General features: G+C 42.3%; 1 protein-coding gene across 1 annotated transcript in view; it reads right to left on the bottom strand.

Moving 5' to 3' along the window:
* Window positions 1-10,102: 10,102 nt before the first annotated feature.
* PCNX2 (pecanex 2) overlaps window positions 10,103-15,642 on the bottom strand; it is a 143,364-nt gene continuing 137,824 nt past the window's right edge. Inside the window, exons 33-34 of the mRNA XM_056852517.1 lie at window positions 12,385-12,845; window positions 10,103-10,318 (exon numbers count right to left, since the gene is read on the bottom strand). Of these exons, the coding sequence (XP_056708495.1) occupies window positions 10,145-10,318; window positions 12,385-12,845 (635 nt within the window). The 3' untranslated portion in view covers window positions 10,103-10,144. The remainder of the gene's footprint in view (window positions 10,319-12,384; window positions 12,846-15,642) is intronic.

A 15,642-nucleotide genomic window follows, 5' to 3' on the forward strand; every position in this document is an offset into this window, starting at 1 on the left:
GACAGTTGGGTATTATTTTGTGCCTGCATTTGGAAAAGCTCAAGAGCTCTGTGATAGGAAAGAAACAGTTGTTCTGGAAATGTTCAGTAAGGATGGCCTCTAGTGCAAACAGTATCTCTTGAAGGTCCTGATTACAATTTCGTTGCACCTGCTAATTTTAATTGGGATAACAGGAAGAGGATAATTTGCGCCTGGCCTTCTCTGTAAGCCTCAGACACAAGGCCATTTGGCATAAATGTCTGTTGCAATTCAAGTCAAAAAAGTAAACAAAAGGCTGCAATATTCAGCACGTGTCAGTCTTTTTTGATTGTACTCTTTGGATTTCTGAAGAAAGGATTAATTTGTAATGCTTAAACTTCTGCAATTTGGAGAGAAGTTAAAAAAGATACAAATTAGATCCCCTAATAGAAACCTATGATGAGAAAAGCCAATGTAAATACTATACAGGCATCAAGAATTCTAGTAATGCACTGAAATCAGGAAGCCATCAAATACAACATTCTTTAACTGTTTTTACTTTTGTGCCTGAGAGCACAGTTTGCTTAGCCTGAAAAAGAGAAGACTAAGAGGGGATATGATAACCATCCTCAAGTACTTGAAGGGCTGTCATATAGAGGAGGATGCTGAGTTGTTTTCTGTTGCCCCAGAAGGTCGGACCAGAACCAGTGCGTTAAAATTAAATCAAAAGAATTTCCATCTAGACATTCGGAAGAATTTTCTACCAGTTAGAGCAGTTCCTCAGTGGAACAGGCTTCCTCGGAAGGTGGTAAGCGCTCCTTCCCTGGAGGTTTTTAAGCAGAGGCTAGATGGCCATCTGTCAGCAATGCTGATTCTATGAACTTGGGCAGTTCATGGGAAGGGGGGGCATCTTGGCCATCTTCTGGGTACTGGGGTGTGTGTAGGAGAGGTAGTTGTGAGTTTCCCGCATTGTGCAGGGGGTTGGACTAGATGACCCCGGTGGTCCCTTCCAACTCTAAGATTCTGTGATTATGCTTGCTGAAGAAAAAGTGATAAATATGTTAGGAATTGCTGTGAATTGGCAGATTAGTATGCTGGTTCTGAGAGCCAGCATGGTTTAGTGGTAAAGAGCAGCATACTCTAATCTGGAGAATCGGGGTTGATTCCCCTCTCCTCCACATGAAGACTGCTGGGTGACCTTGGGCCAGTCACAGTTCTCTCCGAACTCTCTCAGTCCATGCGGAGGCATGCAATGGCAAACCACCTCTGAATGTCTCTTGCCGTGAAAACCCTATGGGGTCGCCATAAGTCAACTGTGACTTGACGGCACACACACATACGCTAGTTCTAACTTTTGCTGAGCCATTGTCTGTCTGACGGGCCATACATAAGTCGTCTCTCAGCCTCAGTTTCCTGTCTATAAAATGGGAATAGTAGCTATTTACATGGGATATTGGTGTTTCCTGCTGATTCAAAATTCCGCAAAGTCCCATAGGGGATTTAATTTTTTTTTTTTAATCCAGATAATATCCTGGAAAGGTGCAATGGACTTGTAATTGAGACCAGCAGTCTAGTCTGTCTGTTTCCTTTCCTCCTTTGCCTGTCTGTCCCCCATAACACAATCTCCCTTGTCATTTTGGAGTTTTCTGATTTTTATCCCAAGCCAAACAAAACTTCCACTTCATGCCTTCATTAACATTCTGTGATATTACAGCCACCTCAGCATCTCTACACAGGATGCAAAAGGAATTCTGTAATTCATAAAACATAATGGAGATGTATTGTCGAAGGCTTTCACGGTCAGAGTTCATTGGTTCTTGTAGGTTATCCGGGCTGTGTGACCGTAGTCTTGGTATTTTCTTTCCTGACGTTTCGCCAGCAGCTGTGGCAGGCATCTTCAGAGGAGTAACACTGAAGGACAGTGTCTCTCAGTGTCAGTATCTGCAGGATAAAAGAACATGAAAGATACTGCAGACTTGGCCAACCTGAGAAATCAGCAGTGGCTGAACATGGACTGACACAAACAGGACACAGGGTCTTATTCCAAGACACTGAAAGACTGGACAATTCTACCAACTATTTTGTCAGATTACACAGAGAAGCCATTGAAATTCATAAACATCAGCACAACTTTAACAGAAAAGAAGAGAGTTTAAGAATGAATAAGGCTTGGCTTCCTGTCCTGAAAACTTCCAGACTAACAAAGACTACAGTCCACAATAGCCCTGCAGATTAGCTTTGGATTTCACACATTAACAGATCACTTCAGGATACAATGGTTCCATATTAACATACCACACCCTCATTAGCACATTGTCTTGATACTTACAGGACAATGATTATCACATTACCTTTGATACTTTTTGCAGGACAATGATTCAGCTCAAACCCAACCCCTTTCTGACTATATATTACTCTTCCTACACACTTGACACTGAGAGACACTGTCCTTCAGTGTTACTCCTCTGAAGATGCCTGCCACAGCTGCTGGCGAAACATCAGGAAAGAAAATACCAAGACCATGGTCACACAGCCCGGATAACCTACAAGAACCAATAATGGAGATGTATTTCTATATTCCCAGCATCAGATTTTAAAGTGTTTTAGATTGAAATGGAATTGCATTTGTCAATGAACATGGGGGGAGGGATAAGGGTTGGTTGAAGTTGTTGATTTCCCAATGCCTCCCAAGTTCAACTTTTGCAAGGTGGTGAAGTGACTGATGAAAATGTAGTTGAACCAACACTAATTTCACTGGAGATTTCAGGGAGGGATCACACTCAGTGACAGAGAACCTGCTTTGGATACAGAAGATCCCAGCTACAATCACAAAAGAGAACCGGGTGCTGGCAATTAATATCAAGAAGGTTGGAGAGCAGCTTTTAAATTTATCCTGGGGTGGGGGGAGCCAACAAGAGCTGGGGAGCTTCCTGTTTGGGACAAGTCAGTCCAAAGGGATAGTTGTGTAAACACTCAGGGTAATATTGATAGGAGCGTAATAGAACTTGGGAATGAGGGTAGGATGGTGAAGGAGAACCGTGTGTGAGGGTTGCTGGAGATGGAAACACATCATAGGTGTCTATATACCAATGCTAGAAGTGGGGAAGCTGCAGTGCTTGGTGCTCAATGACAATTTAGATATAGTAGGTATCTCAGAAACATGGTGGAATGGGAAAAATCTATCCCTGGGTATAAACTATTGGCAGGACAGGAAGAGATGGGTTGGGGGAGGTGTTGTACATAGAATCAAATAAGTTAGAGAACATCAGGGGAATGAACTCCCCAACAGAAGTGATATGGGTGGAAGTACTGGGCTCTAAGAGTTACTTAAAAGTGGGGTATGTACTGTTGCCCACCTGATCAAACCCTTGAGGCTAATCTTGAGACAGAGAAGGAAATAAGGGAGGTTCTGATACTGGGAGACTTCAATTACCCTCACATTGACTGGGTAAACATGTTCTCGAGTAATGTAGTAGAAATGAGATTCCTAGACACTATAAATGACTGTGCACTGCACTTCAGTGGTCTTGGACTTGGTTCTGATTGGGGCTCAAGACCTTGTTAGAAATGTTGTTGTTCCAGTTGGCAACAGTGACCACAATGCTATTACGTTCAGCATTCATGTCAAGGGGAAGTCCAAAAAAGTAACATTTGATTTCAAAAGAGGGAACATTCCAAAAAGCAGTTTGTGAGATCCCATATTAATCAGGACATCGTCTTACCTTCTTCCCGAGCCCATTTTCATATGGTAAGTGTGCCACACATTCCTTTAGTTATACTGTATACTTTCCTAATGTGGCTGTTTGTACTTTGTTTGGTCATGACCCCAGGCAGAGATTCAGTCACTGGAATCCCAGACATTCGACCATGCTGTGAGCCAGCACACCAGCTACTTCTGGCCACACTTCAAGCATACCCAAGTAGGTGTCATGTCTGTTTGCGTATACTGGTGCCCTTTCCCTCAGAGTGGGTGGAGTCAAGCACCAAAATCGTTTCAAGATTAGCAGTAGAATGTTCCAAGTAAGACTTTGCACAAGTGCAGATTGCCATTGGTGTGACTACATAAATGACCAAAGAAAACCAGGTACAGATAAGCAACCTATCCCAAAAATTTTAGGAATAAAATGTTGAGTGGGGTGACTGAGATCTGATGAACTGTGCAATGTGTACACACCTACCCTTCCTAACAACCTTGGCATTCACAACCTACTTCTGTACAGATCTGTAGCAAAAACATACCAATACTGACTAATAACCGTTCTCGTGAAATTGCATTCACAGGCCTTCCCTAAGGAATGGAGTGGATTGAAGCTATTTCCATGTTTTCATCATTGGCTTCTGTGGTCATCAAGGCAGCACATCTGTTTGTGTGTGAAGTGGGGGGCCCAAGTAGTTACAGCAGCTGTTCATTAGTTGAGAGGCCAACAATTGGGTACAATTGATTCCCAAGTTGTTTAAAGCTCAACCTCTGTAAATCTCCGTGAAGAGTACCCCAAAGAGTCTTGCATTCACGCCACAAATGTCTGCATAAAACTGATGACTATCTGTATTCTGCATAACAGCATTTACTTTCCCCAAACTTGACTAGCATTAATGAAGAGCAAGAGAGATCATGCCTTGGACACTGGATAAGCACTGGTGCATTAATGGCGTCCTTTTAGGGGATATTTTAAATGTCTACAGTTTGTGTTCCAGGTCAGAAGATAAGCATTTAATGGTAATCAGAACAACACTTCAAGGATTAAAAGTAAGGATGTGACATGTACAAATTACTTGTGTGTATTAAGTGCCATCAAGTCACTTCCAAAACATCCTATCTTTAACAGCCTTGCTCAGGTCTTGCAAATTGAGGGACGTGGCTTCCTTTATAGAGTCAATCCATCTCTTGTTGGGTCTTTCTCTTTTTCTGCCGCCTTCAACTTTTCCTAGCATTATTGTCTTTTCCAGTGACTCTTGTCTTATAATGTGACCAAAGTATGATAGACTGAGTTTAGTCATTTTAGCTTCTAGGGTCAGTTCAGGCTTAATTTGATCTAGAACCCACTGATTTGTTGTTTTTGGCAGTCCAGGGTAACACTTTCCTCCCACACCACATTTCAAAGGAATCTACTTTCTTCCTATCAGCTTTCTTCATTGTCCAGCTTTCACACTCATTCATAGTAACAGGGAATACGATGGCATGAATAAACTTGATCTTGGTTGCCAGTGACACATCCTTACACTTAAGAATCTTTTCTAGCTCCTTCATGGCTGCCCTTCTCAGTCCAATCTCCTGATTTATTGGCTCCAGTCTCCCTTTTGGTTGATAATGGAGCCAAGGAATAGAAAGTCTTGAACAATTTCAGTTTCCTCATTGTCAACCTTAAAGTTGAGTAATTTTCCTGTAGTCATTACTTTTGTCTCCTTGATATTCAGCAGTAGTCCTGCTTTGGCACTTTCTTGACCAAGGTCAAGATAATTCATTACATAGTATTCCCTGTTACAATGTATGACTGTGAAAGTTGCTCAATGAAGAAAGCTGATTTATTTGAAATGTGGTGTTGGAGGAGAGTTTTATGAATACTGTAGATCACCAAAAAGACAAATAAGTGGGTTGTAGATCAAATCAAACTTGAACTCTCACTAGAAGCTAAAATGGCTAAACTGAGGGTATCATACTTTGGTCAAATTATGAGAACAGGCTTTTTTGGCACAATGAACCAAAGCCATTGGAGTGTGCATGAGTTCAATTCTATGAATTTAGCATCATAAAAATGGAGAAAGATGGAAAAATGCAATTTTGTGAGTAAGTAGTACATATGTATGGGAAATGGGAAATTTAGTACAGGGATAGTGAGGGACAAAACTATGGATTTTGCCAAGTGTTTAGGTGGATACAGTCTTGAACATAAAAATCCTGCTCAACGCCAACTTAATTCTGGTACTGTTTTAGTCTGTTTTGTGAGACAAACAATGATCCAGCAGTCAGTCAACGTGGGACAGATGTGCATCTGGGCGCGACACACTACTTGAATTCATTCCAGGAAAATGAAGAGTGAGCAGAGCAAGTTAGTTCACGCAAACGTTTAAATGTGACAGGTGAATCGTGCAGGTTTCCCTCCGTCTACCAGATACCTGCCTGACACATTAAACATTGATCTATATAGCACTAAGACATTTGCTTGTGTGATAGCAGAAATCATTGTATGAAAAGCATTATGTACTTTTACGTAAATGTGGTAGCTCATCTCATGCAGCTGCCGTCTGATTAATCAGACATTTGATCCAATATGGGATAACCTTTTGTAGTCATTTATACATATCGACTCTAAGATAGAGAATAAATGTCAGCTGATGCAAAAGGTTTAGTTTCGAATATGAAACATCAGTTTTCACAGAAGTAAGAAAAAGAGAAAAATTAGCTATGTTAAAAACTTTGTTAAACTTTGGTTCTTGTAGGTTATCCGGGCTGTGTAACCGTGGTCTTGGAATTTTCTTTCCTGACGTTTCGCCAGCAACTGTGGCAGGCATCTTCAGAGTAGTAACACTGAAGGACAGTGTCTCTCTGTCCTTCAGTGTTACTACTCTGAAGATGCCTGCCACAGTTGCTGGCGAAACGTCAGGAAAGAAAATTCCAAGACCACGGTTACACAGCCCGGATAACCTACAAGAACCAATGAACTCTGACCGTGAAAGCCTTCGACAATATTTTGTTAAACTTGTTTTAACTATGTTAAAAAAGCCAGTCAGAATATAAATGAAACAAGGTTCTAGAATGCTTTGTGAGCTTATATACCTTGGCAGATGTCAGGTGTTGAGTGCTCAGTTTGTTTTAGTTTGTTTTTATAGGAACATAAGAAAGGCCCTGCTGGATCAGACCAAGGCCCATCAAGTCCAGCAGTCTGTTCACTCTGGCAAACCAGGTGCCTCTAGGAAGCCCCCAAACAAGACGACTGCAGCAGCAGCATCTTGCCTGTGTTCCACAGCACTTAATATATCGGCATGCTCCTCTGATCCTGGAGAGAATAGGTATGCATCATGACTAGTATCTATTTTAACTAGTAGCCATGAATACCCCTCTCCTCCCTGAACATGTCCACTCCCCTCTTAAAGCCTTCCAAGTTGGCAGCCGTCACCACATCCTGGGGCAGGGAGTTCCACTATTTAACACAAAGAATTCTGCAGATATGAAGTAAGGATGTCCCTGGAGTTTTACATACGCATGCTATAATTTTATTTGAACCACCAAAACAGTACTTTCAAGAATTTACAAGTTTCAGTGAGAACTGCCAGAATGCACAACAGGGTGGGTGTCTTCCCTTGTGCTTTCTGTGGTGCCTTTTCCTAAAATATAGCCTAGGGCAAGAGCATAGCAGGAGGGAAGGCAACATGGTATAGCCTGATCTTGTCAGATCTCGGAAGCTAAGCAGCCCTGGTTAATATTTGGCTGGGAGACCACCAAGGAATACCAAGGTTGCTGTGCAGAGGAAGGCACTGGCAAACCACCTCTGAATGTCTCTTGCCTGAAAACCCCATAAGGGGTCGCCATAATTCAGCTGCGACTTGACAGCACTTTACACACACAAGAAGAGAGCAGCTGTGTAGCTGAAGAGGGGGTCGTATAGCTTGAGTGTGCAACTAGTGGAGCAGGGGAGGAGGAAGAAGAAATTTTTCCAGGGCTCATAGGCTCAAGCAATTGACGCCTTTGCTCCTGCAACAGGTGGAGAAGAGGAGGTGGAGGCTGCCTTCGCAATCTCCCACTTTGTATACTCCTGGGCAGGAGGAAGAGACACAAAATGAGTGTGGAGGGGTTTTAAAGAGCTGTCAGCTGTCTTTAGGGTTGCCAAGTGCCCGGTGGTGGTGGGGAAAATCCTGCCAATCCACCAGGCTGCCCACTGACCAGCTGAGGGCCAGCAGGCAACGTGTGCATGCGCACCCATGCGACGTGCCTATGTCACATCCTGGTTTACCCAGAAGCGACGCAGACGCTCTAGTAGCCTCCGCAGAAACTATGGAAACCATAGTGTTTCGTCTAGTAGCCTCCACAGAAACTATGGAAACCATAGTGTTTCGGCAGAGATTGACAGAGCGTCCACGTCGCTTCCAAGTAAACCCGGAAGTGGCGTAGGTGCATCGTGTGGGACACACATGTGTGTGTCCCATGCTGCTGAAAAGCTCCCGCCAATGGATCTACGGACCTGGTAAGCCTAGCTGTCTCCCTCCCCAACAATTAGGCTGTACAATACAGAGCGTTGATTATTGATAGGGATTTTTTTTGCTTATTAAGCCCACCAACTTGTTTCCAACCTCGCCTTCATATCTGTGGATTTATGTTCTGCATGAAACCATGCACACAAGGCAAAGGTTTCACTATACACAGGATCCAGATGGCTCACACACCCTCCTTTAGCACAACTGGGTTTGATCACATATATTGTATGATAGAAACATGGCTGATAAACATGTCACTGCCTAGTAATTCACCATAATTTTAAATTGAGATTATATGAGACTGGCCATTTATGCATGGTCAGTTTTGATGCTCGCTCAAAGGTCTTTTTTAAAATGCGACTTTAAAAATGCCTATTCACGGTCCCGACGCAAAAGGAGAAATTCCACCATCCCACTCACCTGCTCCTTTGTTCCTGTTTGCATAGCCAACACACCGCTGCTATTTTGCATGGTTCCTTCAGGGGATTCTTCACAGCAGGGGCAGAGCAAACACCAAAGGTCGCGTTAAAGGGGCTCTTAAGTAAAGCGAAGCAAGTATGCGCCGGCTTCGCAGTCACTTCTGGAATGACTGTTCAGCGTGAAAAAATTTAAAAAAATATGCAGGGCAATTCAGCCTGGAACGCACTGCTAATTACCAAGCATAAATGGCCACTGTTTATTGTTTTACTGTGCCATAATTTCTGTTCTCCAGTGGTAGACAACTTCATTGCTCTATGCATGATCAAATCTTGAAAGCTTTTGTGATGCTGCAGCACAATATCCTTCTGCATTGAAGGACACTAGCACCATGAATCATATCCCATGACTACCTTTACTTTAATGCCCAAATGCTGCCCATTGACCCTGCCTCAAGGAATATTTCAGCCTGCCTTGAAGCCATCTGGATTTTTTTTGTCTCTTGTTTCTAGAACCTTTCGATAAGCCCCAGATTTGTAAGGAATATCCCCAAATGTCCATGGATTGTTAGTGACTTGAGAAAAACAAAAAGAACAAATGCACAGACATATATTGGTATTTATAAAGTTTTAATTACAAAAGAGTGGACATGTCTGTGTGTGAACATGAGAGATTATACAGTACATTACAGTTGTGTTAAGTCTCGGTTTTCAGAATTAGGCATGAATTTCTGTCAACCAAAGAGAAGTGCAAGGTTATGCGTTACGTACAACCTTTTAAAGAAAGCTTCTTTATTTGCAAACGAGGAGCACCATTGGCTTTGAGACGGCTTTTCATGCATCGGCTATATTTGGCTCAAGGCAATGCTGAGCCTCACATTTTCATAAACTATTTCAGTATGGCTGCATGCAGTGGACCACCTTCTGGATGAGTGTTGCTTGTACAGAATTGCCAGCTGCAAAACACTTCAAACAAACAGAAGAACGAGGCTTAGCTTCCGCGTTGTTTTTTAAAGATTCAGCATACTAATCTTACAGTGTGCACTTTTTTTCTACTACATATTCATCGTTTCAATTAAAAACAATCCTTTCTGATGCATTATGTATAAAACGCCAGTTATTTAGCATGCAATCATCTATTTCGTTATGGCAAGAGACAGATGTCGGTGTGCTTTTTCACTGAGCTGCATTCAGATTTTCTGTTGCTTTCAATCCTCCCAAGTATTTGATTTCTGTCTTTTTTTAAAAAAAAATCCTTTCCAAATTCCATCCCAAGAGTGTCAGCACTTCTTCGAGAACGTCAAGAAGTTTTCTTTTTTTCCCCCTTCTCAGGTCACATTTGAATTTTCAAGAACCTGAGATGAAGTTGCACTGCATTTTTTGGACGGAACTAAATGCTAATTCTAGGATCTTCGATTTCCACATTTGTAAGCTTCTCCATTAAATACTGTTTTTGCTGAAGAGCTTAAAAAAAAACCTTATAGTTTTACTTGAAATAATTTAACTTTCTCCAGGAGACTAAGCTAGTTGTGTGTCGATATCAGTCGTACAGAGCACTACACCTTGTGCAAGTGCCGTTTTTATTGCTCATCTGACAGACTGTGTTGAGAACCAGTGTCTTCCAATGCCATGTCCTCTTGGCTGGCTCTTCTGCATTCCAGTGTGTGGCTCATCAGAAGAGCATGTGTCGCTCCCAGCTCCTTTCGCTGTCTGGATTCAGTAGCATCAGTTGCTTCACAAGTCTCGGACAATTGCTTGTAAGAAGAGAAATTGAGATATTTTCAGCACGTCTTCAAAACAGATAGTTCAGTATAAGTGCTAGGATCCAAATGGCCTTGCATGCTTTTTAGCATGTGCACCAGGGCTTTTCAAGTGCCCCCTCCCAATTCCCACCACAGGTCACACCCCCTGAAAAGCCACCCCTGTGAGTTAGGCAATCTTCTGGTATGACATGATGGAGTGTGAGAGGCTGCAGTGGTAGAACATCCGCTCTGCATTCAGTTCAGCCCAGCTGCTGCCAGTCAGCATAGACAGTACTAGCCTTGATAGACCAATTATATGACTCAGTAGAAGGCAGCTTCATGTGCTCAGTTTGACAGCATGCCTGGAAGCACGCTAGGCATTCACAAAGAGCACTTTGGATCCTGGCAAAGATTTCTGGCCCAAGTACCCAAACCCCCACCATGTCTACCTATCAAGATGCTGGTGACAGATGAAACGCGGTGGGGAAAATAAAGGGTGTTCTTGGTGTTTCTGGGATGTCAGGTTATGGCCTCAGTTTCTTAAGTGAAGAACTGGCCCTGAAGGCTGAGCAAAATGCTGGGGTTGGGGTGCTGTTTGGCATGTGTGCTGGGAGTTGCCTGTCCCAATTTAGAGCTCGGGAATCTATGCACGAAATTTACACTACATAGCACTGGTTTTATAACTCATGCAGAGACAGAGCTGGGGGAAGAAGTAGAGATGGCAGTGATCCTTCCTTCAGCTTCTTTAGCATCATTTCTGTCTTTTAAAGAGGATTTCAATTGCTTTTTTATGGAAAGCTAGTGTGAAAGCCACGTAGCCCATTCCCATTTGCCAAATGTATGTCATTACTTTAGCTCCGGCAGCCAAACATACTATTTTTGCTTCCACAGCTACAACAGACCTGTAATATCAGTCTGTTCATATATTTCTAAGAAAACATCATATTGTTTGAGATGACAGTTTTGAGCTGCCCATTTTGCTCTTAAACTATTTTAGTAGTTTGTGTTTCCATCTGGCTATATTAAAGAATGCAATATTAATACAAATGATACCCAAGTGAGCCAAACTGCACATCGTACAAATCTCTATCGTTTTCCACTTTAGAGTGCTTTAAGGAAGCCCGGAAAAGGTTTGTGTGGCCTAGAGAATGGCTCATTTAGTGAGCATAGAAAAAAAAGAAGGAAAACCTTGTGCTGTAAGTTCTGACGCCACAAAAAAGAAATTCACAGCACGGTGGCCACCAGACTAAACAATCCATGTATACTCTATCTTATCACACAAAAAGCTGCATCTACCTAATACATTAAAAGAGCTGGTACAAATATGCTGCTATAAAATATAACAGTGCATCAATGTTTATGCAAGATAATAGTAACATCATGTGGTAAATCAGGCTTGTCCAAACTGCGGCCCCCGGGCCGTATGCGGCCCAGGACGGCTATGAATGTGGCCCAACACAAAATCGTAAACTTGCTATCATTAGTATTAGTATATTTTATGTGCGGCCCAAGACAATTCTTCCAGTGTGGCCCAGAGAAACCAAAAGATTGGACACCCCTGTGGTAAATAGTCCATATGAGTACAATCGGTACAAAATGAATACAACAGGCTGCATAACGTTAAATACAGCATATCAGTTTCAAAAAGCTGCATCTACCTAATATGTTAAAAGGCCTGGTACAAATACGCTGCTACAAAGTATAACAGTTCATCAATGTTTATGCAATGTTTTTAATGCATTAAAAGAATGCTACAAATATGCTGCCACAAACAGTGCATCAATATTTATGCAAGATAATAGTAACTTAACATGGTAAATATATGAGTACAATCGGTACAAAATGAACGCAACAAGCTGCATAACGTTAAATACCGCATGTCAGTTTCGTGGTACTTTTCATTATAATCAGCATTTAACTTTATGCAGCTTGTTGCATTCATTTTGTACCGATTGTTCAGTCTGTTGGCCACCGTGCTGTGCATTTCCATTGTTTGTGTCGCTTAGTGAGCAGCCACGGTACAGGTAAAGCAATAGCTGTCACAGCAATCATTTTACGTCAGTGTGATTCAGTCTTACCCGTGTGCTCTCCTGCACAGTACGGCTTGCTGCTCTGGCAGACGGGCCCATGGCAATGTTAACGCTGCTGGACGACTGGGTGTCTGTGGTGTTTCCTCCTTCGGCAGCGGAAAGCCCAGAAATGACCAAAGCGCTTGAGAAGCTCCTCTTGCCAAACAGGAGGCTGAGCGTCGAACTGGTGGAGGAGGCCAGACTGGACCGGAGCATTGCCCCGGCTCTCTCTTGGACGGTGAGCTGGCCCATGGCAGGGATGGCCGGCGTGTGCGAAAACACGGAGGCTGCGGAATTGTGGAAGGAGAGCTGGCTGCCGGAAAGGCCTCGAGCGATTTCGTGGGCAGACGTGGATGTTTGGCTGAAGGCCTGGTGACTTTCTACGATTGGGCCGGAATGGCTTGAACGAGGGGGCCTTTGACTTAAAGCAGCGTACGTCTGAACAGACTGACTCCGGAATTTTCTTCTGCCTTTTAAGAAAGACACGGAAAATTATTTGGGGGACTTACGTCTCTAGCGATATCTTCCCAACTGTACTGCCTCTATCCGATTATTACGAAGCAGGAGGTAGCACATGCTGTATTGACTCAGTGACAATTTTTAAATAAGTATATTCAAAGCTCAAAGAGCTGTAAAAGGGCTCTAGGGCCACAAATACTATATCCTCATAGGTAATCTGCAGTACATTTTGTCATGTGGCCTAACTATGGTGTAATTTGTAGTGAAATATACAATATTTTTCTGACCCAATCCTAATAATGAAAACGATTTGAGATTTGGTTCCAAGTAATTGTAATTCAGAGTGTAGCCTCATTCAGAGAACTGCCTACAAGGTACTTAGTGGTCTTTTGGCTCTGAACCAGAGAAAGTTATGCACATTTAAACCTTGCACTACCCCAGTTAAATCGACAGTGTCATCCTAAGCAGAGCTACACCCTGGTGAACTCATTGACTTTAATGCGCTCAGAAGGATGTAACTCTGCTTAGGATGGCACTGTAAATCTCGCTTTAAATGGGGCTTGAACATGACTAATTTTTCTCAGGATTAGCAGAATTGAAATCAATGGGTTCAAAATATACATTACTCTGTATTGACCTGTGCCTAAGGTAAACTTTGGACTGACTAAAGATTATCAATGTAATCTTACATGCACCTACAAACTGGTTTGTTCAGCATTAACCATGGAGCTGGGGGCCAGGCAGCAGAAGAGGACAGAATTTTCCTCCCTCAGATTTGGCCACGTGAACATTCCCATTTCTTGTCATAAAGTTGTGCAACAAAATAAGATTAAGAAAAATTACATTGGCCCTCATAATAAATGCCTGTGAATATGGTGAATTTATGGTATTAGCAGCCATTGAGCTAATCTATTTTAGATATTCTCATGGCTTGATTTCCCTCACTCCCTTTTTCTATTGTTCTTATCGCAGAGCAGAAGCCAGGATTCCCTTCAGAGTTCTCTGGCAGTGCTAAGAAGAGGTTAACTGAGCAGTTGGGTCATTTAACTACAGAATTGGTCGATTATTTTTTTCCTTCCACATGACTTGTTCAAACAATAAATACGCAAGCCCAGCAGATATAAAGCATCTGCATGAGCAAATAGTCGCCTCTCCATAAGATAATAAGTAGGCCCAATTGGCTGCCTCTACCTGTTGCTTTTATCCCTTCGGCTGAAAACAACATTTTGTTGGTTGGTTTTTTTATATGCTGACTTTCTCTACCACTTAAGGAAGAATCAAACAGGCTTACAATCACCTTCCCTTCCCCTCCTCACAACAGACACCCTGTGAGATAGGTGGGGCTGAGAGAGCTGTGACTAGCCCAAGGTCACCTAGTTGGCTTCATGTGTAGGAATGGGAAAGCCAAACTGGTTCACCAGATTTGCATCTGCTGCTCATGTGGAGGAGTGGGGAATCAAACCCCGTTCTCCAGATCAGAGTACACCGCTCCAAACCACCGCTCTTAACCATGACACCACGACACTTGTCTCTTATTTCGTGCACTGAAAATTATCAGGGGCAAGGTCTTAGATAGCTATATCGCAGCCATTATTGTTCATTTGACTAGAAAACTTGAAATGCGTGTTTATGAGCTTTCTATGAAGTCCATGAATCATCTTTGCTTTCTTGGCACACAAACAGCAAGCTTTGATTCTTCAAGCGTAAAATTTCAGTTCTAAAGCTTTGTGTACACAGTAGCTTACACGGAGCAGGGGATTGGTGTGCTGCACTTGCTAAGGAGATCAGAATCCCCTGTGCAAGATATCTAGAGCTCTTGGAAGAGGGGATGAAGACACAATAAACAGATGAAATGTTATCCTGTGGAAAGTAAGTCCATCGTTGAGTTGCAATCCTATGGCTAAAAAGATGCAAGTGTAGTCCAAGTTTCCATCCTGTGCTATGAAAATGCTTTGCTCCAGATGTTGATATGATGCAGCTGTAACAGAATTACTCACTGCCAAACTTGTGTAGCAGCATGTCAGTGCTGCTCTGTTACACCATCCTGGATCAGCTTGTAAGGACACTACCAGGACAAGATGGTGAAATGCTGATGCAGATTGAGACTTTGCATTTATCTACATGAACAGCAAGTTGAAAGCACTGGGCTGGGGCAGTAGATTTTTAGATAGTTAATAGCAACAGAAATACTCCCTGCTGTCTTGAGAAGGAATTCTTGTATGTAAAGAATCTATTTATAATAGTGGAGAAGGAGGGACTACCTCACACTTTAATAATCCAAGTAATACTGGTCATGGACAGGTTGTGGGAATAGTTTCACATTACTAAAATGCAAATATCCCAGTAAGATATTTAAAATGGTAGATGTGAATTAAGAGACATAATAATATTTAACTGTGAGTCAATCACCTCACTTTGTGGCTTTTACCATCAGTAGTGGCAAAATATCAAAGAGATGGATTACCCCCTGGTAAGCGATTGTCAGTCAACCATCCTCAAATGCTTACATAATTTATTTTTACAGTAACCTAGACATGTATGCAGCAACTTCAGTCAATTAATAATTACAGCAAGAGAATATCTTCCTGATCCACCAGCAATGTATTAGCATTTCAATTTTGCTGCTTGGGATAAATAGAGAGTATATTTTCAAAACTGATATAAGGCATTGGGACTCCAGTGTAAAAAGACCTATGTTTTCCATTAAATGGATCCAATCCAATGCCAATCTGTTGGCACTCCTTTGAACACACAACCACACACCCTTAGATGTCTTTGCAATTTCAAAGAGGGGAGGGACGTTTGGTT

Source organism: Euleptes europaea, chromosome 7, assembly GCF_029931775.1.
Source record: "Euleptes europaea isolate rEulEur1 chromosome 7, rEulEur1.hap1, whole genome shotgun sequence".
Taxonomy (NCBI): Eukaryota; Metazoa; Chordata; class Lepidosauria; order Squamata; family Sphaerodactylidae; genus Euleptes; species Euleptes europaea.